We start from the raw sequence: 16570 nt of genomic DNA, 5'->3' as shown, positions 1-16570 counted from the left end.
ATATCTCTTCAGGAAAATAAACAATATTGTCCAAATGATTTGTCTCCTGATGGCGTTGCTATTCTTTTCCATACAGGCATCTGCCCCACCAAAGGGCAGGTGGGGCCACAGGGGTGGAGGCAGAACCTGGCTCGTGGACAATCGATGTACCTGAGCCCGAACCAGAGCCAGCAATCGCCCCGCACAATAGAAGCAGCAGGAAAGGACGGCGAAGCCGTTTTCCTGTCTCCCAATCTGCACCCTTTGTGGTAGGCTGAACAACACCCCCAGATACACCCACACCTTCATCCCCAACCCTGGGAATGTTCCCTTATACAGCAAGGAGGAATGTGCAGATGTGATTACAAATCTGGAAATGGGACAATTAACCTGAATTACCCAGGTATCTATCTCACATACACCTGATGTCACCACCACTGTCCTTATAAGAGGGACAGGAAAAACACGTCTGAGGGAGGAGGAGATGGGAGACAGAGGCATAGGCTAAAGTGATGCACTTTGAAGACAAAGGAAGGGGCTACAAGCTAAGGAATACAGGTGGCTTCTAGAAACTAGAAGAAGGTTAGAAACCATTCCCCTCTAGCATGTCCAGAAGGAACACTGGCTTCCTAACACCTTATTTTGCCCTCTGACCTCCAGGTCTGTAAGAGAAGGGGCGTGTGCTCTTTTAAGCCTCTGAAATCTGGGTCGCTTGTTACCACAGCATCAGGAAGCCAATATAATACGTCCTTCAAGTTGTTTGGTGAATGAATCCTGCCCTTTCCCACAAAGTGGTTACTGGCTGAGCTGAGGTTGCTTTTACACAGCACTCCTCCCAGCCAGCTTTCAAACAAGCTGAGTTGATTGTAAACATATTTTATATATATAACTTAGCACATTTTAATGAAATATAGTTTTTTAAGGAAGTATTTTCCCCAAAACTAAAACATGTAAGTTGACTGGTGTTGTCGCATACTTCTGTAAACCTCTCATGTCTCCAGAGAGCTGCGTTCTCTTATGTTTCTGCATGCAACTTGTGGCACTACATTGCGCTGATGTACATTGTAGATGTGTATTTTTAATGTGTGTGTGCATGTGTGTATGTCTGCCCTTGTGTTTTAAATGCCAAAAGGTAGCTGGCCAGCCAGCTTGGCACCAAAATTGACCTAAAATCATTGTGGGGAAAACTCTTACCAAATACCCACAAGTCCGACTGCTTGAGGATGATACAGAGTGAGAAATACATAGAAGACAGCAGGTAAGGCACTATTACGTTCAAGACACACTGGTCAGGAGACGCCAATTAAACCTTCAGAAAGAGGACTGCCAACATGCACCAGAAGTAAGTGCCCTATTGAACTACTGCAGGAAGGGGTCCTCTGGTGCAGGAACTGCAAACGACAGGCGTTCTTACAGGCTGTGAGAGCACTGATGTTGTATTTTTTAAATCCTTCAGTGTACTCGAGAACAATTTTAGAATTAGGATCCCATGTGATTATTTTTAAAAGGTCACAAGGACAAAAGAATGAACCAAAGTTGGGGGGGGGGGGGTGTCGGGATGGGGGAGGGTGGTAAGGCCGAAGGACTAGAGGATAAAAGTAGAAGAGGGAACGAACAGAGAAACAGACAAGAAAGAGCAGAGAAAGAACATTACAAATGTTATGAAGGGCATGCGGGAGGGTCTGCCCCCATCGTGGGAGCAGGCATGCGCACCTGACACGCTGGGCTCTGGGCTTCCACTCACAGGAAGGGTGGGATGCCAATGCCCTGGACTGTGGCTAAACACGGTCAAACCAACCGCTGTTTCTTGAAGTCCTCATTTTCTTTCACCTCTTCCATGTGTCACAGGCTAGTACCCAGAAGAAGGTGACTGGCACAAGTACCCACCCCACTGGACTACAGCTTCCAGGTTCCCGAGAAGGAATCGTGCAGCCTCACTCACCGAGCTGTGGCCCATGCTGGCGGCCGCCGTCAATGCCTGCTGCAGGGCTTGGCTCTTCTTCAGTGCGCCTGGCTGGGAAGGACCCGTCGACCACTCACAGCTCAGCAGGTACTGGAGAATGTCGCCGTGGCCCCTCAGTGCACTGTGGACCAGCGCACACTGGCCTTTCTTATCCAAATGGTCCAACTGGAAGGCAGGAGCAGGAAAGGTCACACTCTAGCATCACCTTTTCTCTAAGAATGTGGGTGCCACTCAAGTGCTGTGTGCAAACCACATCCCAGTGCATATGTACATGAGGTTCCTGTTCCAATGCGTCTTTCTGGAATACACCAAATCCCTGTTGGAATTACTTCGACATGATGAATGCACTGTTCCAGGTTTTGGGTTCCCCTTTGTAGAATTAGCTATCACAGGCCTCCGGCCTCCCTCCTCACTCCCTGCGCCTCTTCAGCAAACAACTGGAAGCTCCAAGTTCTCTGGGAAGCAGGTGTGAGGACACAGACCAAAAGCTTAGCCAAAGACCTGTGCTTACCAACCCCAGTCCCTTGAGTGGAACATTCTAAATCCACTGTGACAAGCTATGATCTGAGGGAGCAGAGCAGGTCTTCAGTCGCTGAGCCAGGAGAGCCAGCAAAAGGGCAGGATCCAGAAAACCCAGCTCTGAATGAGGAAGGTCAGGAAGAGACTCTGAGTGGCGTCTGACTGGGGAAGGAGGCCATGTGCAGGCAGGCGACCAGGGACAAGTCAAACGTGGCTACAAAGCTGGGAAGGCCAGCTAGGCACAAAGAGCATCTGTGTGCTGCGTACCTCCTGAAGGTCCAAAGGCAGCGGACAATGTGTCACTCTCTGTCTAAACTCCAGAATACTAGGTTGGAAGAGGAGCGCAGAGTACAGCCTCTCCTTGCTTGCAGATTCTGGGGATGCTCTGACCCTTGGCCTCCTCCTACAGACCTCTCAGCTGGGATGGAAGGGCGCCTGCTAGCCTCCGAATAAAGCTAGCTCACCGTTTGGATGGGGAAAGGGAGGCGTGGGGATGTGTATAAGGCGCCCGCCGAAGGCTTAACAGCAACAACTCTCCTCTTCCTTGAGCTAAGCTGAAGTTCAGCCATTCCAAATGTCGTATGTTTGAGAGAAAAACCGTTGTTCCTAAAGCCTAAAGTCTTTTTGTTGAACCTTAAATATCCTAATTAACATAAAGGCAAATATCAGCAATCTATTTCTGTTATTATTCAAAGCACATCTCCTTCCCCTGCTGCAGCGAAATGCTCATAGCAAACCACCTGGGGTTCACTCTGCACTTGGCTCTGTCCTCATTTAATCTATTAACGCTGATGTTTCTGCAGGAACTCATTGAATAAAAACGTTAACATGCTGACTTATCTAATGCTCACACAGCAGCCCTGTGGTACTGTTATTTTGCTCACAATACAGACGAGAAGCCGGAGGTACGCAGCCTCAACAACTTGCCCGATGTCCCAGCTGGTAGTTGGAGAAAGGAGGATTCTGGGCTAAGACCCATAGAGCTCATTTTATTATTTTAAAAAAGGAATGAAATGAAATAGGATAAGGTGACAAAAAAAATCAAACATTTCAAACTTTTCAACCTATCAGTGCTGTGTTAAATTCTGTGGTAAGTTCTAGGTCCATACTTCATAGGCTTTTGAAAGGATGGCCCTACGTCTGCTGCTGGAGGCAAGGGACCTCCCTGGTAGCCTGCCTTCCCTGGGCAATCTCAAGCAGAGTAAGAGCTTAGGAGCTAAACACAAGGCCCCTTGCCTCCATGGCTGCGCACTCGAGCTCCCACTCAGGTAGTATCACACAGCAGTGCCTGAGCTCTGCCCTTTCTATCTACTGGGCAATTTCTATTCATTGCAATTCAACAAAGTAGAGGCAAAGGGAAGACTGGCCCAGTCAATAATTCTAACAAGGAAGGGATGACATTTCCCTACCTACTGGGGAAGGCTGCTGCTTACCCTTGCCCCCTTCTTGACCAGCAGACACACCAGCTTCATGTGGCCAGCAGCTGCCGCGAAGCAGAGGGCAGTCATGCCATTCTCTGACATTCCGTCCAGGCAGGCACCAAATTCCAGGAGCAGAGTGACCACTTCCTCATGGCCAAGGTGAGACTGGACGCACAGGATCGGGGCATTATTTAACACTTCTGTCCTGTAGTTCACGTTGGCCCCTCCCAAAATCAGGAGGCGGCTCACCTGTTGGATAATGTATCCCAACAACATTAATTTCTCATATAAATTTCACAGCATTTACAGCAACTTTCTTTTTAATCCTCACCCAAGGAGATGTCTATTGATTTCAGAGAGAGAGGAGAGAAACATTGATGTGAGACAGAAACATCAATCAGTTGCCTCCCACATGCGCCCCACTGGGGATCAAACTCGCAACCTAGGTATGTGCCCTGACTGGGAATTGAACCCGAAACCTTTTGGTGTATAGGACGATGCTCCAACCAACTGAGCCACCAGGCCAGGGCAACATTTACAACAACTGTTGTGGAAAAGGGCAGTATCCTCATTTTAATCCAGTGGTTCTCAAACTTGAATGTCTGCCAGTGTTACCTGGGAATGTGTTGGAAGTGCACATTCTGAGTGTAGGAACGTAAATGGGCAGCAACTATGGAAAACAGTGTGGATATTCCCTGAGATCCAGCAACACCACATCTGGGTAAACGTCCGAAGGAAATGAAATCAGAATCCCAGAGAGATGTCTGCTCTGCCACGTTCACCGCAGCATAATACACAATGGCCAAGAGATGGAAGCAAATTGAATGTCCTTCAATGACTGAATGGATAAACAAATGTGCATGTGCACTTGCATAATGGAATATTCCTCAGCCTTTAAAAGGAGGAAATTCTGACACACGCTCCAACGTGGATGAACCTCATGGACATTATGCTAAGTGAACTAAGCCAGACACAGAAAGATAAATACTGTGATTCCTTATATGAAGTACCCACAGTAGTCAGATTCACAGAGACAGAAAGTAGAATGGTGGTTGTCAAGGGCCAGGGCAAGGGTAAAATGAGAGTTGTTTAATGAGTATAAAGATTTAGTTTTACATAATAAAAACAACTTCTAAAGACCTAGTGTGCAGTAATGTGAATATACTTAACGCTACTGAATTCTACACTTAAAAACAGTTAAGATAGGACTTCTGGCCAAGATGGAGGCATAGGCAGATACACTTTGCCTCCTCATACAACCAAAGGAAGGACAACAACAAATTTAAAAACAAAAATAAACAGAACTGCCAGAAAATCGAACTGTATGGAAGTCTGACAACCAAGGAGTTAAAGAGGAAACATTCATTCAGACCAGTAAGACGGAAGGATATGGGCAACCAGGCAGAGAGGACACATGATCCCACATTTGCTTATGGATAAACCAGGAGGAATAACTCGGGAGGGAGATAGACCACACAACCCAGGGTCCCAGCACAGGGAAATAAAGCCTCAAAACCTCTAGCTGTAAAAATCTGTGGGGGTTGCGGTGGCGGGAGAAACTCCCAGCCTCACAGGAGAGTTTGTTGGAGAGACCCACAGAGTCCTAGAACATACACAAACCCACCCACCTGGGGATCAGCACCACTGGGGATCAGCACCAGAAGGGCCAAATTCGCTTGTGGGAAATGGGGTAAGTGACTGAAAGCCAGCAGAGAGTCCAGCAAGAGGCTCTGTTCCCTCTTGGACCCCTCCCCCACATACAGTGCCACAACTCAGCAACACAAGTTGCCCTGCCCTGGTGAACACCTAAAGCTCCACCCTTTACAATATAACAGGTGTGCCAAGACAAAGAAATTGGCTCAAATGAAAGAACAGATCAAAACTCCAAAAATAGAACTAAGCAATGAAGAGACAGCGAACCTATCAGATGCAGAGTTCAAAACACTGGTAATCAAGATGTTCACAGAAATGGTTGAGTATGATCACAAAATAGAGGAAAAAGTGAAGGCTCTGAAAAGTGAAATAAAGAAAAATATACAGTGAACGAACAGTGAAGGGAAGGAAACAGGGACTCAAATCAACAATTTAGAACAGAAGGAAGAAATAACATTCAACCAGAACCAAATGAAGAAACAAGAATTCAAAACAATGATAAGAGGCTTAGGAACCTCTGGGACAATTTAAAAGTTAAAACATCCGAATCATAGGGGTGCTAGAAGGAGAAAAGGAAAAGCAAGACATAGAAAACTTACTTGAAAAAATAATGAAGGAGAACTTCCCCAATCTGACAGAGGAAATAGATTGCCAGGGAGTCCAGAAAGCTCAGAGAGTCCCAAACAATTTGGACCCAAGGAAGAAAACACCAAGGCACATCATTATTACATTACCCAAGATTAAAGATAAGGAGAGAATCTTAAAAATAGCAAGAGAAAAGGAGACAGTTACCTACAAAGGGGTTCCCATAAGAATTTTCCCCAAAGAAGCCTTGCAGGCAAGAAGGGGCTGGAAAGAAGTATTCCAAGTCATGAAAGGCAAGGTCCTACATCCGAGATTACTGTATGCAGCAAAACTATCATTTCGATGGAAGGGCAGATAAAGAGCTTCCCAGATAAGGTCAAGTTAAAAGGGTTCATCATCACCAAGCCCTTATTACATGAAATGTCAAAGGGACTTATGTAAGAAAAAGAAGATAAAAACTATGAACAGTAAAATGACAACAAACTCACAACTATCAACAACTGAACCTAAAAAAACAAAAATGAATTAAGCAAACAACTAGAACAGGAACAGAATCACAGAAATGGAGATCACATGGAGAGTTATCAGCAGGGAGGGTAAGGGGAAAGAATGGGGGCAAAGGTACAGGGAATAAGAAGCATAAATGGTAGGTACAAAATTGTCAGGGGGAGGTTAAGAGTAGCATAGGACATGGAGAAGCCAAAGAACTTGTATGTATGACCCATGGACATGAACTAAGTTGGGGAGGATACTGGTTGGAGGAGGGGTGCAGGGAATAAAAGGGAGAAAAATAATGGGACAACTGTAATAGCATAATTAATAAAATATATTTAAAAAAATAGTTAAGATAAACAGAGACTAAAGGATGATTTCCAGGAGGGAGAGCGTGGGGGGCTGGGTGAGAAGGGGGAAGGGAAATACAGTCAACAACACTGTGGTAAGTTTGCACGGTCACAGGTGATTAGTAGAATTAGGGGCGTCACACACTGTAACATATAAAAAATGTCAAAGCATTGACACCTGAAACCAACGTAACTAACACATGCCAACTGTACTAAAATAAAAAGTAAGTAAGTAAAATAGTTATGACAGTAAATTTTATGTGGGTTTCTTTTCGTTTTTTTTTTTAACAAAGTTAAAAATAAAAAAATTCTAAAAGCACATTCTCAGGCCCTACCTCCTGGACTTCTGATTCACTTAGAGCTGGGGTCAGGCCTCAGAATGCGCCTTTTTAACGAGTTCACAGCTTATGCTAATGCTGTTGATCTGGGGGATCCAACACTTGAAAATCACTGTTTAATCTAAATAAAAACAAAACTCCTGTTTCTGGCAATGCAATAATCATGACAGGGTTAAGTAATTACTACTGAGATGACTAGGCCAAAAGTAAATGCGAACATGCTCCTTCCTTCCCAAGGAAGTGGGCCTAAAAGAACAAGCGGAACACGCGAGAATGCTCGTGCCCGGGATCTGCAGCAGCTCAAGACTCCTAAAAATAATCCTTCTCTAACTACTGCATCCACCACACACTGATCGACCTGGATCCAGGCATGAGGGGCGGTTTCTCCACAAACTTCAAAACAAAATCACTGAATACTTATGCAAATTGTAGTTCTACCAGTATGTTCTGCATTTCTCCAGATCACTGAAAAAATGACAGCCCTTTAGCACCTATTAAAATGCCTCCTGTGTTTGTGTTTGTTTTACCAGTTCCGTCCCACTGTCCGGCCAGCACCCACCCTCCCCTGACAGGCCTCCAGGCTGCCCACCAGGTGTGAGAACCAGAAACTGTGTCATTCATTCGACTAGAGTCACAGAGATCATTAAAAGATACAGAAGGATGATACATCATATAAATTCCAAGTTCTTTCAAAGAAAGTGTCCATAAGAGTAGCCGACAGGACCTTCACAAACTACAGAAATTAATATTACTGGGTGGTGAAACCACCACTCGGAACAGTCTGACACCATGAAGACCAGCTGGAAGCCGGAGTGTAACCTCTGACGTGTCCTGGCTGCTGCTAGAGCTTGAAGCCCACGTGATCCAGCTGCCTCTCTGACCTCCTCTCCCAGACCTTTCCCTTCACTTCCCTCACTTCAGCCACACAGGGTCCAATGATTCTTCCGCGAGAGGCCAACAGGCCTCAGCCTCCTGGCCTTTTCCCTTACAGCTTCCTGCAGGCCTCTGTTCCACCCCTGTGCGCACGTGCACACTTGTCCACACGCAGAACCACATCCCCGGGCCCGCAGCAACCCCGGGCACTGGCTGTAAGATTCCAGAGTTCACAGGGCAGAGCAGCAAACAAAGGCCCTCCACCACAGGATGGCCCATGCGGCCGGTCCTCCCCACCTCCAGGACATCACTTGCATTTCAGGAAGGCCAGGACATGTAGAGCTGAGGAGACCCCATGAGCCAGCACACACCCTGTCACTTACCCCCTCGGAGGGGACCCTCTTCTAGCCCCACCCAGGTCAGCACCCACTCAGCCTCGAGCCAGCCAGCACTTGTGGATGGAAAGGCAGAGAACGCGCAGAAGAGAAATCAGGTGTCCCTGTGCTACAGTGACATTTAACACATGACCTCACCCCTGCGGGCCTGCTCTGCAAACCTGCATGGGATTGCTCTTAAAAGCAGCACCAGACTCAAATATGACTCGAAAGTATTTAAACTTTTAAGTGCTAAACATATGTAAGGGATTTTTAGAAAAGGATTTCACCTTGAGTAACTACCATTAGTAATGGAAAGAATAGGATAATGCTGGTGAAATACTTGGGGATTTTTAAATGGCTGAGGAAGTTGATTCTTACGGACAGGAACGCAGGAGAGCCCTGTGGCTTTCTCAGAGCACACACAACATCCCCTCGCTGAGAGGCGCCCCAGACTGCTCACCGCAGGACAGGCAGGAACGGCACGTAGTCAGTCAGTCCCTTGGGTGAGTGCCCAGTTTCCCTCCCCACTCCCACCAATCCCAGCCCCTCCTACGATCCATGAGCCTAACAGAAAGATGGATTAAACTGAGAAAAAAGATGGTGGATTACATTTTCTGAGTTCTCAATCAGCCCCTTCACTAACTTGCTGTGTGATTTTCAGAGCATCATTCAACCTCTCCCAGCTTCAGGTGCCTCCTGAGAAAACAGCCGGTAGACCACCCCATTCTACCCAACAGGGACTGTTTGCTAACAGTGTTGGAAGGTGCACTTTCAGCACAGTCTTGCTGATACTGTGCAAGACAGGGGCAAAGCTTTCCTAAAGATGTGTGTCAACAGTTCACACCTCATTTGCTTCCTGGGAAAAGCATTTCCTTCATGGTGCAATGCTACGGGTATTCTTCCCGCTTAACCCCCAATACGTTTGTGGGTCTTTCCCTAACCCATGGTTCTTCACCCTGCTGGACACGGGCACCACCTGGGACCTTGAAAGTGTCCAATGCCTGCGCCCCACCCTTGGAGATTCTGCGTTGGCCGGGGCACCCAGCTCCCCAGCGATTCCCGTTGGCAGCCAGGGCTGTGAACACACGAGATGGTAGATGCGCCTGTGGAGCATGAGCTCGCCCTTAGCCAGGTGCACTTGCAGCTGTGTGATTTGGGGCACGCTACTAACTGCTCTCAGCCTCATCTGCAAAGTGGAGATAGACAGTTTCACCTCACTGGGTGGTTGTGAAGACCAAAAAGGAACGTGGCACACACACAGAAGCACACAGCACTCAGCACAGCCCTCAGCGTCCTGGAGGTGCTGTGTAAGTTTTCGTTGCTGTCATTGCAATCACCTTTCAGACTCTTTAGAAGGGACAAGAGCCCCGGTCCCCAACCGGGAGAAGGCACAGGAGGGTGCTCTGCCCTGGGCACTGCCCCGCCTCATGCTCACCTGAGAGCAGACGTGAGTCACCGGGACCCATCAAAAACTCATGGCGAACAGCTGCTCCTCAGGACCACCAACGGGCACATCCAGAAGCTTTCCAGTGCCCACAGCAGTCTCAGTTCCCAGAGGGAGACAAAGCACTAATGAAAATAATTCACTTGCCCATGTAATAAATGCCCAGTATTTTTCCTAGAACTTTAACAGCTCAGTGAGGTTTCCCATCACTATGAGACAGGCTCTTTTGTTACCTCCGTGAGACACGTGAGAAGACTGAGGTCCAGGGGGATGAAGCACAGATCATCTGCAGGCACGAAGCTATGGACTGCCAGGGAGCAGCACAGCAGCGCAAACAGCAGCTCTAGCTAAGATCACTCTGTGTTCACAGAAGGGGTTTAAATGGTTCCTCCTCTACATTTTCCCCAACTATATGGAAATTTTCTAGCCATCACCACCACAGACAGTCTCCTTGGGTAACATTTGGAAATGGCAGTATTATCTATAAACTTCAGGATTTAATGAGTGCAAGGAGACAGAGGGGGTTGGCGAAGCCATGTGAGGAACAGGAGAGGCCCTGGCCGGCAGGGTCGGAAAGTGTCTCAGTTCCCGCCCTAGTATACTGGAGGCTCACACCCATACAGCTGCTTTATACTGGGCACTGCCTCGCTGTCGTGTGGAATATGACTGGATCCTCTCAGCCACGCGACGAGTCCGTGCCTAACTCTGTCTCTTCTCCTCCCTGCCTTCAGCTGAGAGAAGAATCACAGCCTGAAGCCTCCTGCGTCCACAGGCCTGGGAAGCCCGTGGCTGGCAACCAGTCTAATGGGACAGGGTGAGCCAAACAGCCAGCTGGACAGGAGCCTGGCGGCACCGGTGGCAGGGACCCGAGTGGGCCGGCCAGGGCCTGGGCTGGCACGCTGCTTGCCGGGCAACGGGAGACTCTATTGTTAGAAGTCACTGGCACACCGTTAAAATTAAAATTCATCTAACCAAGTAATCATTCTGGAGCAAAGTCACTTTAATTTACCGAAGTGACAAACTGTAATTATTGCTCAAAATGACATCCATTCCTGTATGACAACATTTAATACTCTCTAAAAAAAGTTCCTTAATTGCATGCATAATTTTAAATTACTGTAATTTATTCAAGATTCTGTGAAAACCTTTTTATTTTTTTTTCCCCCTGAAAGATAAAAGGAAACAGAAGGATAATGGAAGTCTCAAAACCCTGTAACCAAGTTGTAGAGGTTTGGGGACAGGGTGCATGTAGGTGACCTGAGTTCTCTAGGACAAAGTAAAGAGGAATGATGCTGACAAGTGCAAGTATGTTAAAGAGGGGCGTTTATAACCCCAGGAGGGTCAAGTTCACTATAGTGTTATGCTGCCCCTTTTAATTTACTGTCTTAAAAACTTATACTCAACAAAGTATGGCATTTCCCATTTAATTTTCTCCATATTAAAAGAATAACTTCTGTGCCCACAATACATTTAAGTAGTAAAAACAGGGATTACTATTATTATTCTTATTTCTTTCTTCCTTGCCATCATTATAGAATTTTTTTAATTATAGACAAGCTGAAAGGTATACTTTTTGCTGAGACAAAAGATGAAACAATGTTATTATAGTAAACTCAACCCAATTTCTATGAAATGTAAGTAAAACAAAAATTCTTAATACAAATACTTTATCACATGAGGTCTAAACTCAGCTGTGTTCTCCACCTTTCTTTTCCAGTAACTCCACCTAGAAAGGAAGCGCTTCCCTTGAGCAGAAGCAGCTTGGAGCTAATTCTCCTTAACCACACCAACAGCTTCCCTGTCCATCTGCCCCATAAGCTTGTGTGTGGAGTTCAGCTGAGACACAAGTGCTCACACCTACAGGTCTGGAGAGAGGTGCAAACATGCAAAGCAGCAGGGCAGCACACAGGGTTCCTGAGAGCGGTCCTCCAGGGGAGCTCCGCTGCCAGGCACCAGCCGAGGGGCATGTCAGGATGTGGTGCAATGTGCCCCTGGCCATCAAGTCTGAGACCTTGCATGAGGTGGCACTTTTATCTCTGCAAACACCCTGTCTGAGTCCACCTGGAGGCAGTGGTCTTTCTCTGGCTAACACCAAGGCCCTGAACTGGGCAGCGGAGCTCCCGAGTCAGAGCGGAGCTCCTTTGGACACCCAGGCTTCTTAGTCAGCATCCTTCATCCCCTCTATCCCCAGGCTTCGTTATACCTTCCCCTCTGTGTGTCGGAAAGGGGGCTCTCAAGTACAGCACAGTCACTGTTGAAAATAATACTGTATTGTATATTTGAAGGTTGCCAAGAGCGTGTATCTTAAAAGCTGTCATCACAAGAAAAAGAAAATGTGTACCTGTGTGGCGATGGACATTAACTAAGCTTATTGTGGTAGTCATTCTGCAATACAACAGATATCGAACCATTAGGTTGTACAGGTGAAATATGGTGTTAGGTGTCAGTTATGTCTCAATTTTTTTTTAAAGAGAGAGAGAAAATACACCAGGAAGGCAGGGAAGAGGGAAGAGGGGCAGAGCAAACACCTATGGGACACGGGAAGTGCTCTGCAAGCCCAGATCCCCAGGCACACGTCCAGTGCATGCGCTGGGGGGTGGGGGCGGTGCAGACAGAAGGGGAGAGGAGGTGCAGAAGTCTCTTGGGAGTGTCCCCCAGCGCCATCTCTGGGGCATGTGCCCCCTTCCCAGGTGAGTTTGATGAATCCAAAGTGAGAAGCGGAAGACATGCCCAGAAACTTACAGGGCTTCCTTTGTCTTTGCGGCAAGACCACAGCGGGTCGCCCTCATGCTACTAAGTGGGGAACAGGTATGACTGTTTTCATGGAGGTGACTGACAGGGAGGACTTGGCTCCCTGGGAATGAGCCTCGGAGCCTCTGCAGGCTGCCAGGCATGTCAGGGCCTGCGGAGTCTAGCAGAAGTGTCAAGTGGGTGAGGATCTCAAATGTGAAAACATTTATAATCTCATTTTGCTCTGCACTGGAAAAGGTGGCTGCCAGCTGCTACAATGTAAAGCTGTAATTCCCTTACTTGGTGGGAGTTAACCCTTCTCTGCTTATTTAACCAGGTACTTGGCCTCTGCATGGTTTACATACTTAGGCTGCATTAAATGAGGAAAGAAAAAAATCTACCCTAAAAACCTCAGCAGGATAGTGGAACATGACAGTCACTGACCAAGACTGAGGACGCCTGGGCTCGGCAGTGGCTGACCCTGACATGCCTGCCACGGTCATAAACACACATGCACCCGAAACCTTTAGGAATAGTTTTCCTCTACGTACATATTGCTCTGTGTCACTCATCAATGTGTAATTTCCTATGAACCATAAACAGGCAGTCCAGATTAGGAACTCGGGACACTTAAAAAATCAATTTTCCCTGGAAATCTCCCTCTGACCTTTGGTTTCCTTTGTGAATTGCTTCCTTATCACATCCGCTCTGAAACAGTCACCTCTTGCTCACACAGCCGCCCCGACCACCCACCTCTTCCTGCTGAGGGAAAGCTACACTTCTAGAAGAGAAATGGTAATAGAGCTTTCAAGTCTGTGTGATTTACATCAGGGAAAGAGCATCATTAGAAGCTCCTCCATCTCCTCTGGCACCGCCAGGGCAGCGGAGAGGGAGGACGGCTGGGGAAATAGCAGCTGGCATTGGGCTGGGGGCTCTGCTTCTCTGTGCAGAAGAGTTGCTTGCTCACCTTGACATTGGGAGTATAGAGATTCCTGAGAGAGGCGAGAGCTGCAGACAGTCCCTCAGTACTGTACCCGATCCACAGGGCTTGGAGATGGCTTGAAGAGATTCCTGTCTTCTTGCTGAGGCCCTGGAAGCAATTAGAGACAGGTCGGCCTCAACTCCTCCTTTCCTGCCTGAGGCACTGGTCCAAAAGCAGGTCCGCCCCAGGGCGTGCAGGTAGGTGCTGACCCGTGGTGCAAGCTGTGACAAAGCAGGCCTGGGCCTGTGAGCCTTCCCTCCTGAAACTAAGGGTCAAGGCACTCACCAGCCTTTGCCACTTGATCTGTAGGCCTGGGGGAAGAGATGGCCAATGGGGAGAAAGTTTCTTCTCTTTAGAGAAGTTCTCCAGGCAGTGAAAGGAAGAATAAGCAATAAAATATCACCATTCTGTAACCCACCATGAGTGAATGAATGCAGGCAGAGACCTGGAGAGGCTGAGGGCATCGCAGGAAGGGAAGCAAGCACAAATGCTGTGCCTCCTGATGCAAGCAGCCCCGTGTAGAACTACACAGAGTTTAAACTCTAACTGCAAAGTAATCGTGACACCCTGGGGAAAAACATCAAACCTGAATGTGATTAAGCCTCTAGACACAACTACCAAATGACAGGAAATCTGGAGGAAAGAGGAACATGTTAAACTAGATCATGAGAAATAAGAACAACTAAAAAGTCCAGGTGGTGCAAAACTAGAGGTCAAGTTGAACCTGATTCTAAATTCAGGAAAATAAATTGTCTGACTACAAAAACAAAACAAACTAGAGTTCAAGTAACTCATGTTCTTTGGCCATGAAGTAACAAGGAAACAAAAGGGAATGAATGAAATAGAAACTTTAGGTGGAAAGAAACTTTAAAGGGACTTAAAGCGGGGAAAGTCACCATATCATTTAGATACACACAGGAGTGATTCTAAGTCAGAACAGTGGTTACTTCTAGGGAGAAGGGAGGGAGTTGTGTTTGGAGGGCAGCTTGTGGAGGGCTCTGAGAGGACTGACGAAACTGTCGAAAATCTCCAAAACCAAGACTCAAAAAGCCAACAACAGTGAGACCCTTCCTCTCAGCGGTGTGTGTCTCACCTTGAAAATGTGTGCCTTCAGGATGTGGTGACCCAGCTCCATGGTCTGCTGGCGGTTCAGCTTGCCCTCTTGTCGCGAGAACATGAATGCCAGGAGAGCGTGCCCATTCCTGGGGCCAGAAACACAGAGACTTGTAACACACGGCCCCGCACCACCGGCCCCCAGGGGAGAACATGGCCACACAAACCCTGCAATCCCGGCACTTCAGCCTCACCACCCAAAACGGTGGAAAGCTGCCTCTTTACAAAAGATGGCCGATGCTGCTTGTTCTTCAAGTTACTTAAGGGCTTTCTCTGGATTGGAACCTACTAGAAGCCTACCAGCTTTCTCTGGCTCCTACCTCCATGGAGCCACCCAGAGGGGAGCCCTAGGTCAGGGCAGGTCTTTATCTCTGGAACCATCCACTCTCTGTCATCACCTTATTTGTCACAAAAGTGTAAAGTCCATGAAACTAGGGGTCTTGTCTAAGTCACAAATGCCAACACTTAGTAAGTCCTCCACTTTGTGTTTCTTGGATGGATGGACAGACAGTTGGACGATGCACAGATGGACAGGTGGAGCAGAGCCGGCACAGGCCCTGGCACTCAGGACTCCCCTCAGGACAATCTCTACTGGGGTAAAACTGGGCCAAAGGACAAGGCCTTCCAACGGGAGAGAAGAAAAGCCAGGTCCTGCATAGCAATAGCTCGTGATCAGAAACACCTAGAATTCTAGGCTTGGACGGAGCATGATGGTTGTGGGGGAAAGAGAGCCAAGATGTATGAGGGGCCTTGCTCTGTCCGGGCGCCTGGTGGACATTCAACTGACATGACCACTGAGTGCCCTACTACCCGTTTCAGGGAGGAGCCCTGCTACCCACTTTCCCCTCCAAGTCTGTGGGACTCATTCTGTCTCCTGAGGACTCCACGTCTTTGTCTGAGCCAGTTCCTTTGGAAAAGATGCTGATGGTTGCTTACGACAACAGGGCCTTCTGCACAGTGCCAACTATTGTCATTTCTATCAACCTGAAAACTGTGAGGTGCTGAATTTGCGGGGGCGAGGGGCGAAGCAGGTATTTGTGGAGAAAAAGATAAACATTATGGGAAAATAATACATTCTCCTAGAGTGTTTTCTGATAGCTGCTAATCCAGATGATTAAAAGTATTCATGATTTCAACAGTGTTGATCCAGATGCATCCTGTTTCTCAAGGAGGTTATAAACCGTGTTGCAGACAAGGAAATAAAGGCAGGTGGATGCCAAGAGATTGCCTTTCATATGACAGGGGAAGGTACGACTCTAAGGCCACGTTGCCACTGAGTGTCCAGGCCAACGTCTTGTACGGGTCTGGGGGTTCCGCATGAGTACATCACCCAGGGCTCCATGCACGTACTCCACCTCCCGAACCTCAGGCTCGGGGCTCCCCTCTCAGGTGACAGCCTCCCATGCTCCCACCTCTCCTGCTCCCTTGTTCGCAGGGAACCCGCTCTCTGCTACCTGCCGTGCTCCAGTCCCCGCACTCTCCCCAGCCCCTCTCCATGGGCTAGTCCCAGGGTCCCACCTGGTCCACATCACTCCGGTCAGGGCCACCGTCCCAAACCATGGCTCAGCCATCCTCAGTTTCCCCGTCTGCTGAGCCCTGCGGTCATGCCAACCATGTCCACAACAAAAACGTGCCGGCCCTTACCGGGGACAACCACGCACGTGTCGATGGCTGGGCCAAAGGTCTCCAGGGCTCCCAGCTAAGCACGGGGCTTCCCACCTCTCCGAGGAGACAATTCACCATGTAGTCGC

The 16570-nt window shown here is 48.0% G+C and overlaps 1 protein-coding gene across 7 annotated transcripts in view; it reads right to left on the bottom strand.

Annotated features, from left to right (window-relative positions):
* The window catches only part of TANC1 (tetratricopeptide repeat, ankyrin repeat and coiled-coil containing 1), a 217733-nt gene that overhangs the window by 27803 nt on the left and 173360 nt on the right, over nt 1-16570 (bottom strand). For all 7 annotated transcript variants that reach the window (XM_024579816.4, XM_045187354.3, XM_024579817.4 and 4 more), the window contains 4 exons: nt 14800-14908; nt 13692-13814; nt 3895-4131; nt 1922-2107 (listed from right to left, as the gene is read on the bottom strand). In XM_024579816.4, the coding sequence (XP_024435584.2) occupies nt 1922-2107; nt 3895-4131; nt 13692-13814; nt 14800-14908 (655 nt within the window). The remainder of the gene's footprint in view (nt 1-1921; nt 2108-3894; nt 4132-13691; nt 13815-14799; nt 14909-16570) is intronic.

Source organism: Desmodus rotundus, chromosome 2 (assembly GCF_022682495.2).
Source record: "Desmodus rotundus isolate HL8 chromosome 2, HLdesRot8A.1, whole genome shotgun sequence".
NCBI classification, from domain to species: Eukaryota; Metazoa; Chordata; class Mammalia; order Chiroptera; family Phyllostomidae; genus Desmodus; species Desmodus rotundus.
The sequence above is the reverse complement of the archived record's forward strand: the minus strand, read 5'-3'. Positions and strand labels throughout refer to the sequence as shown.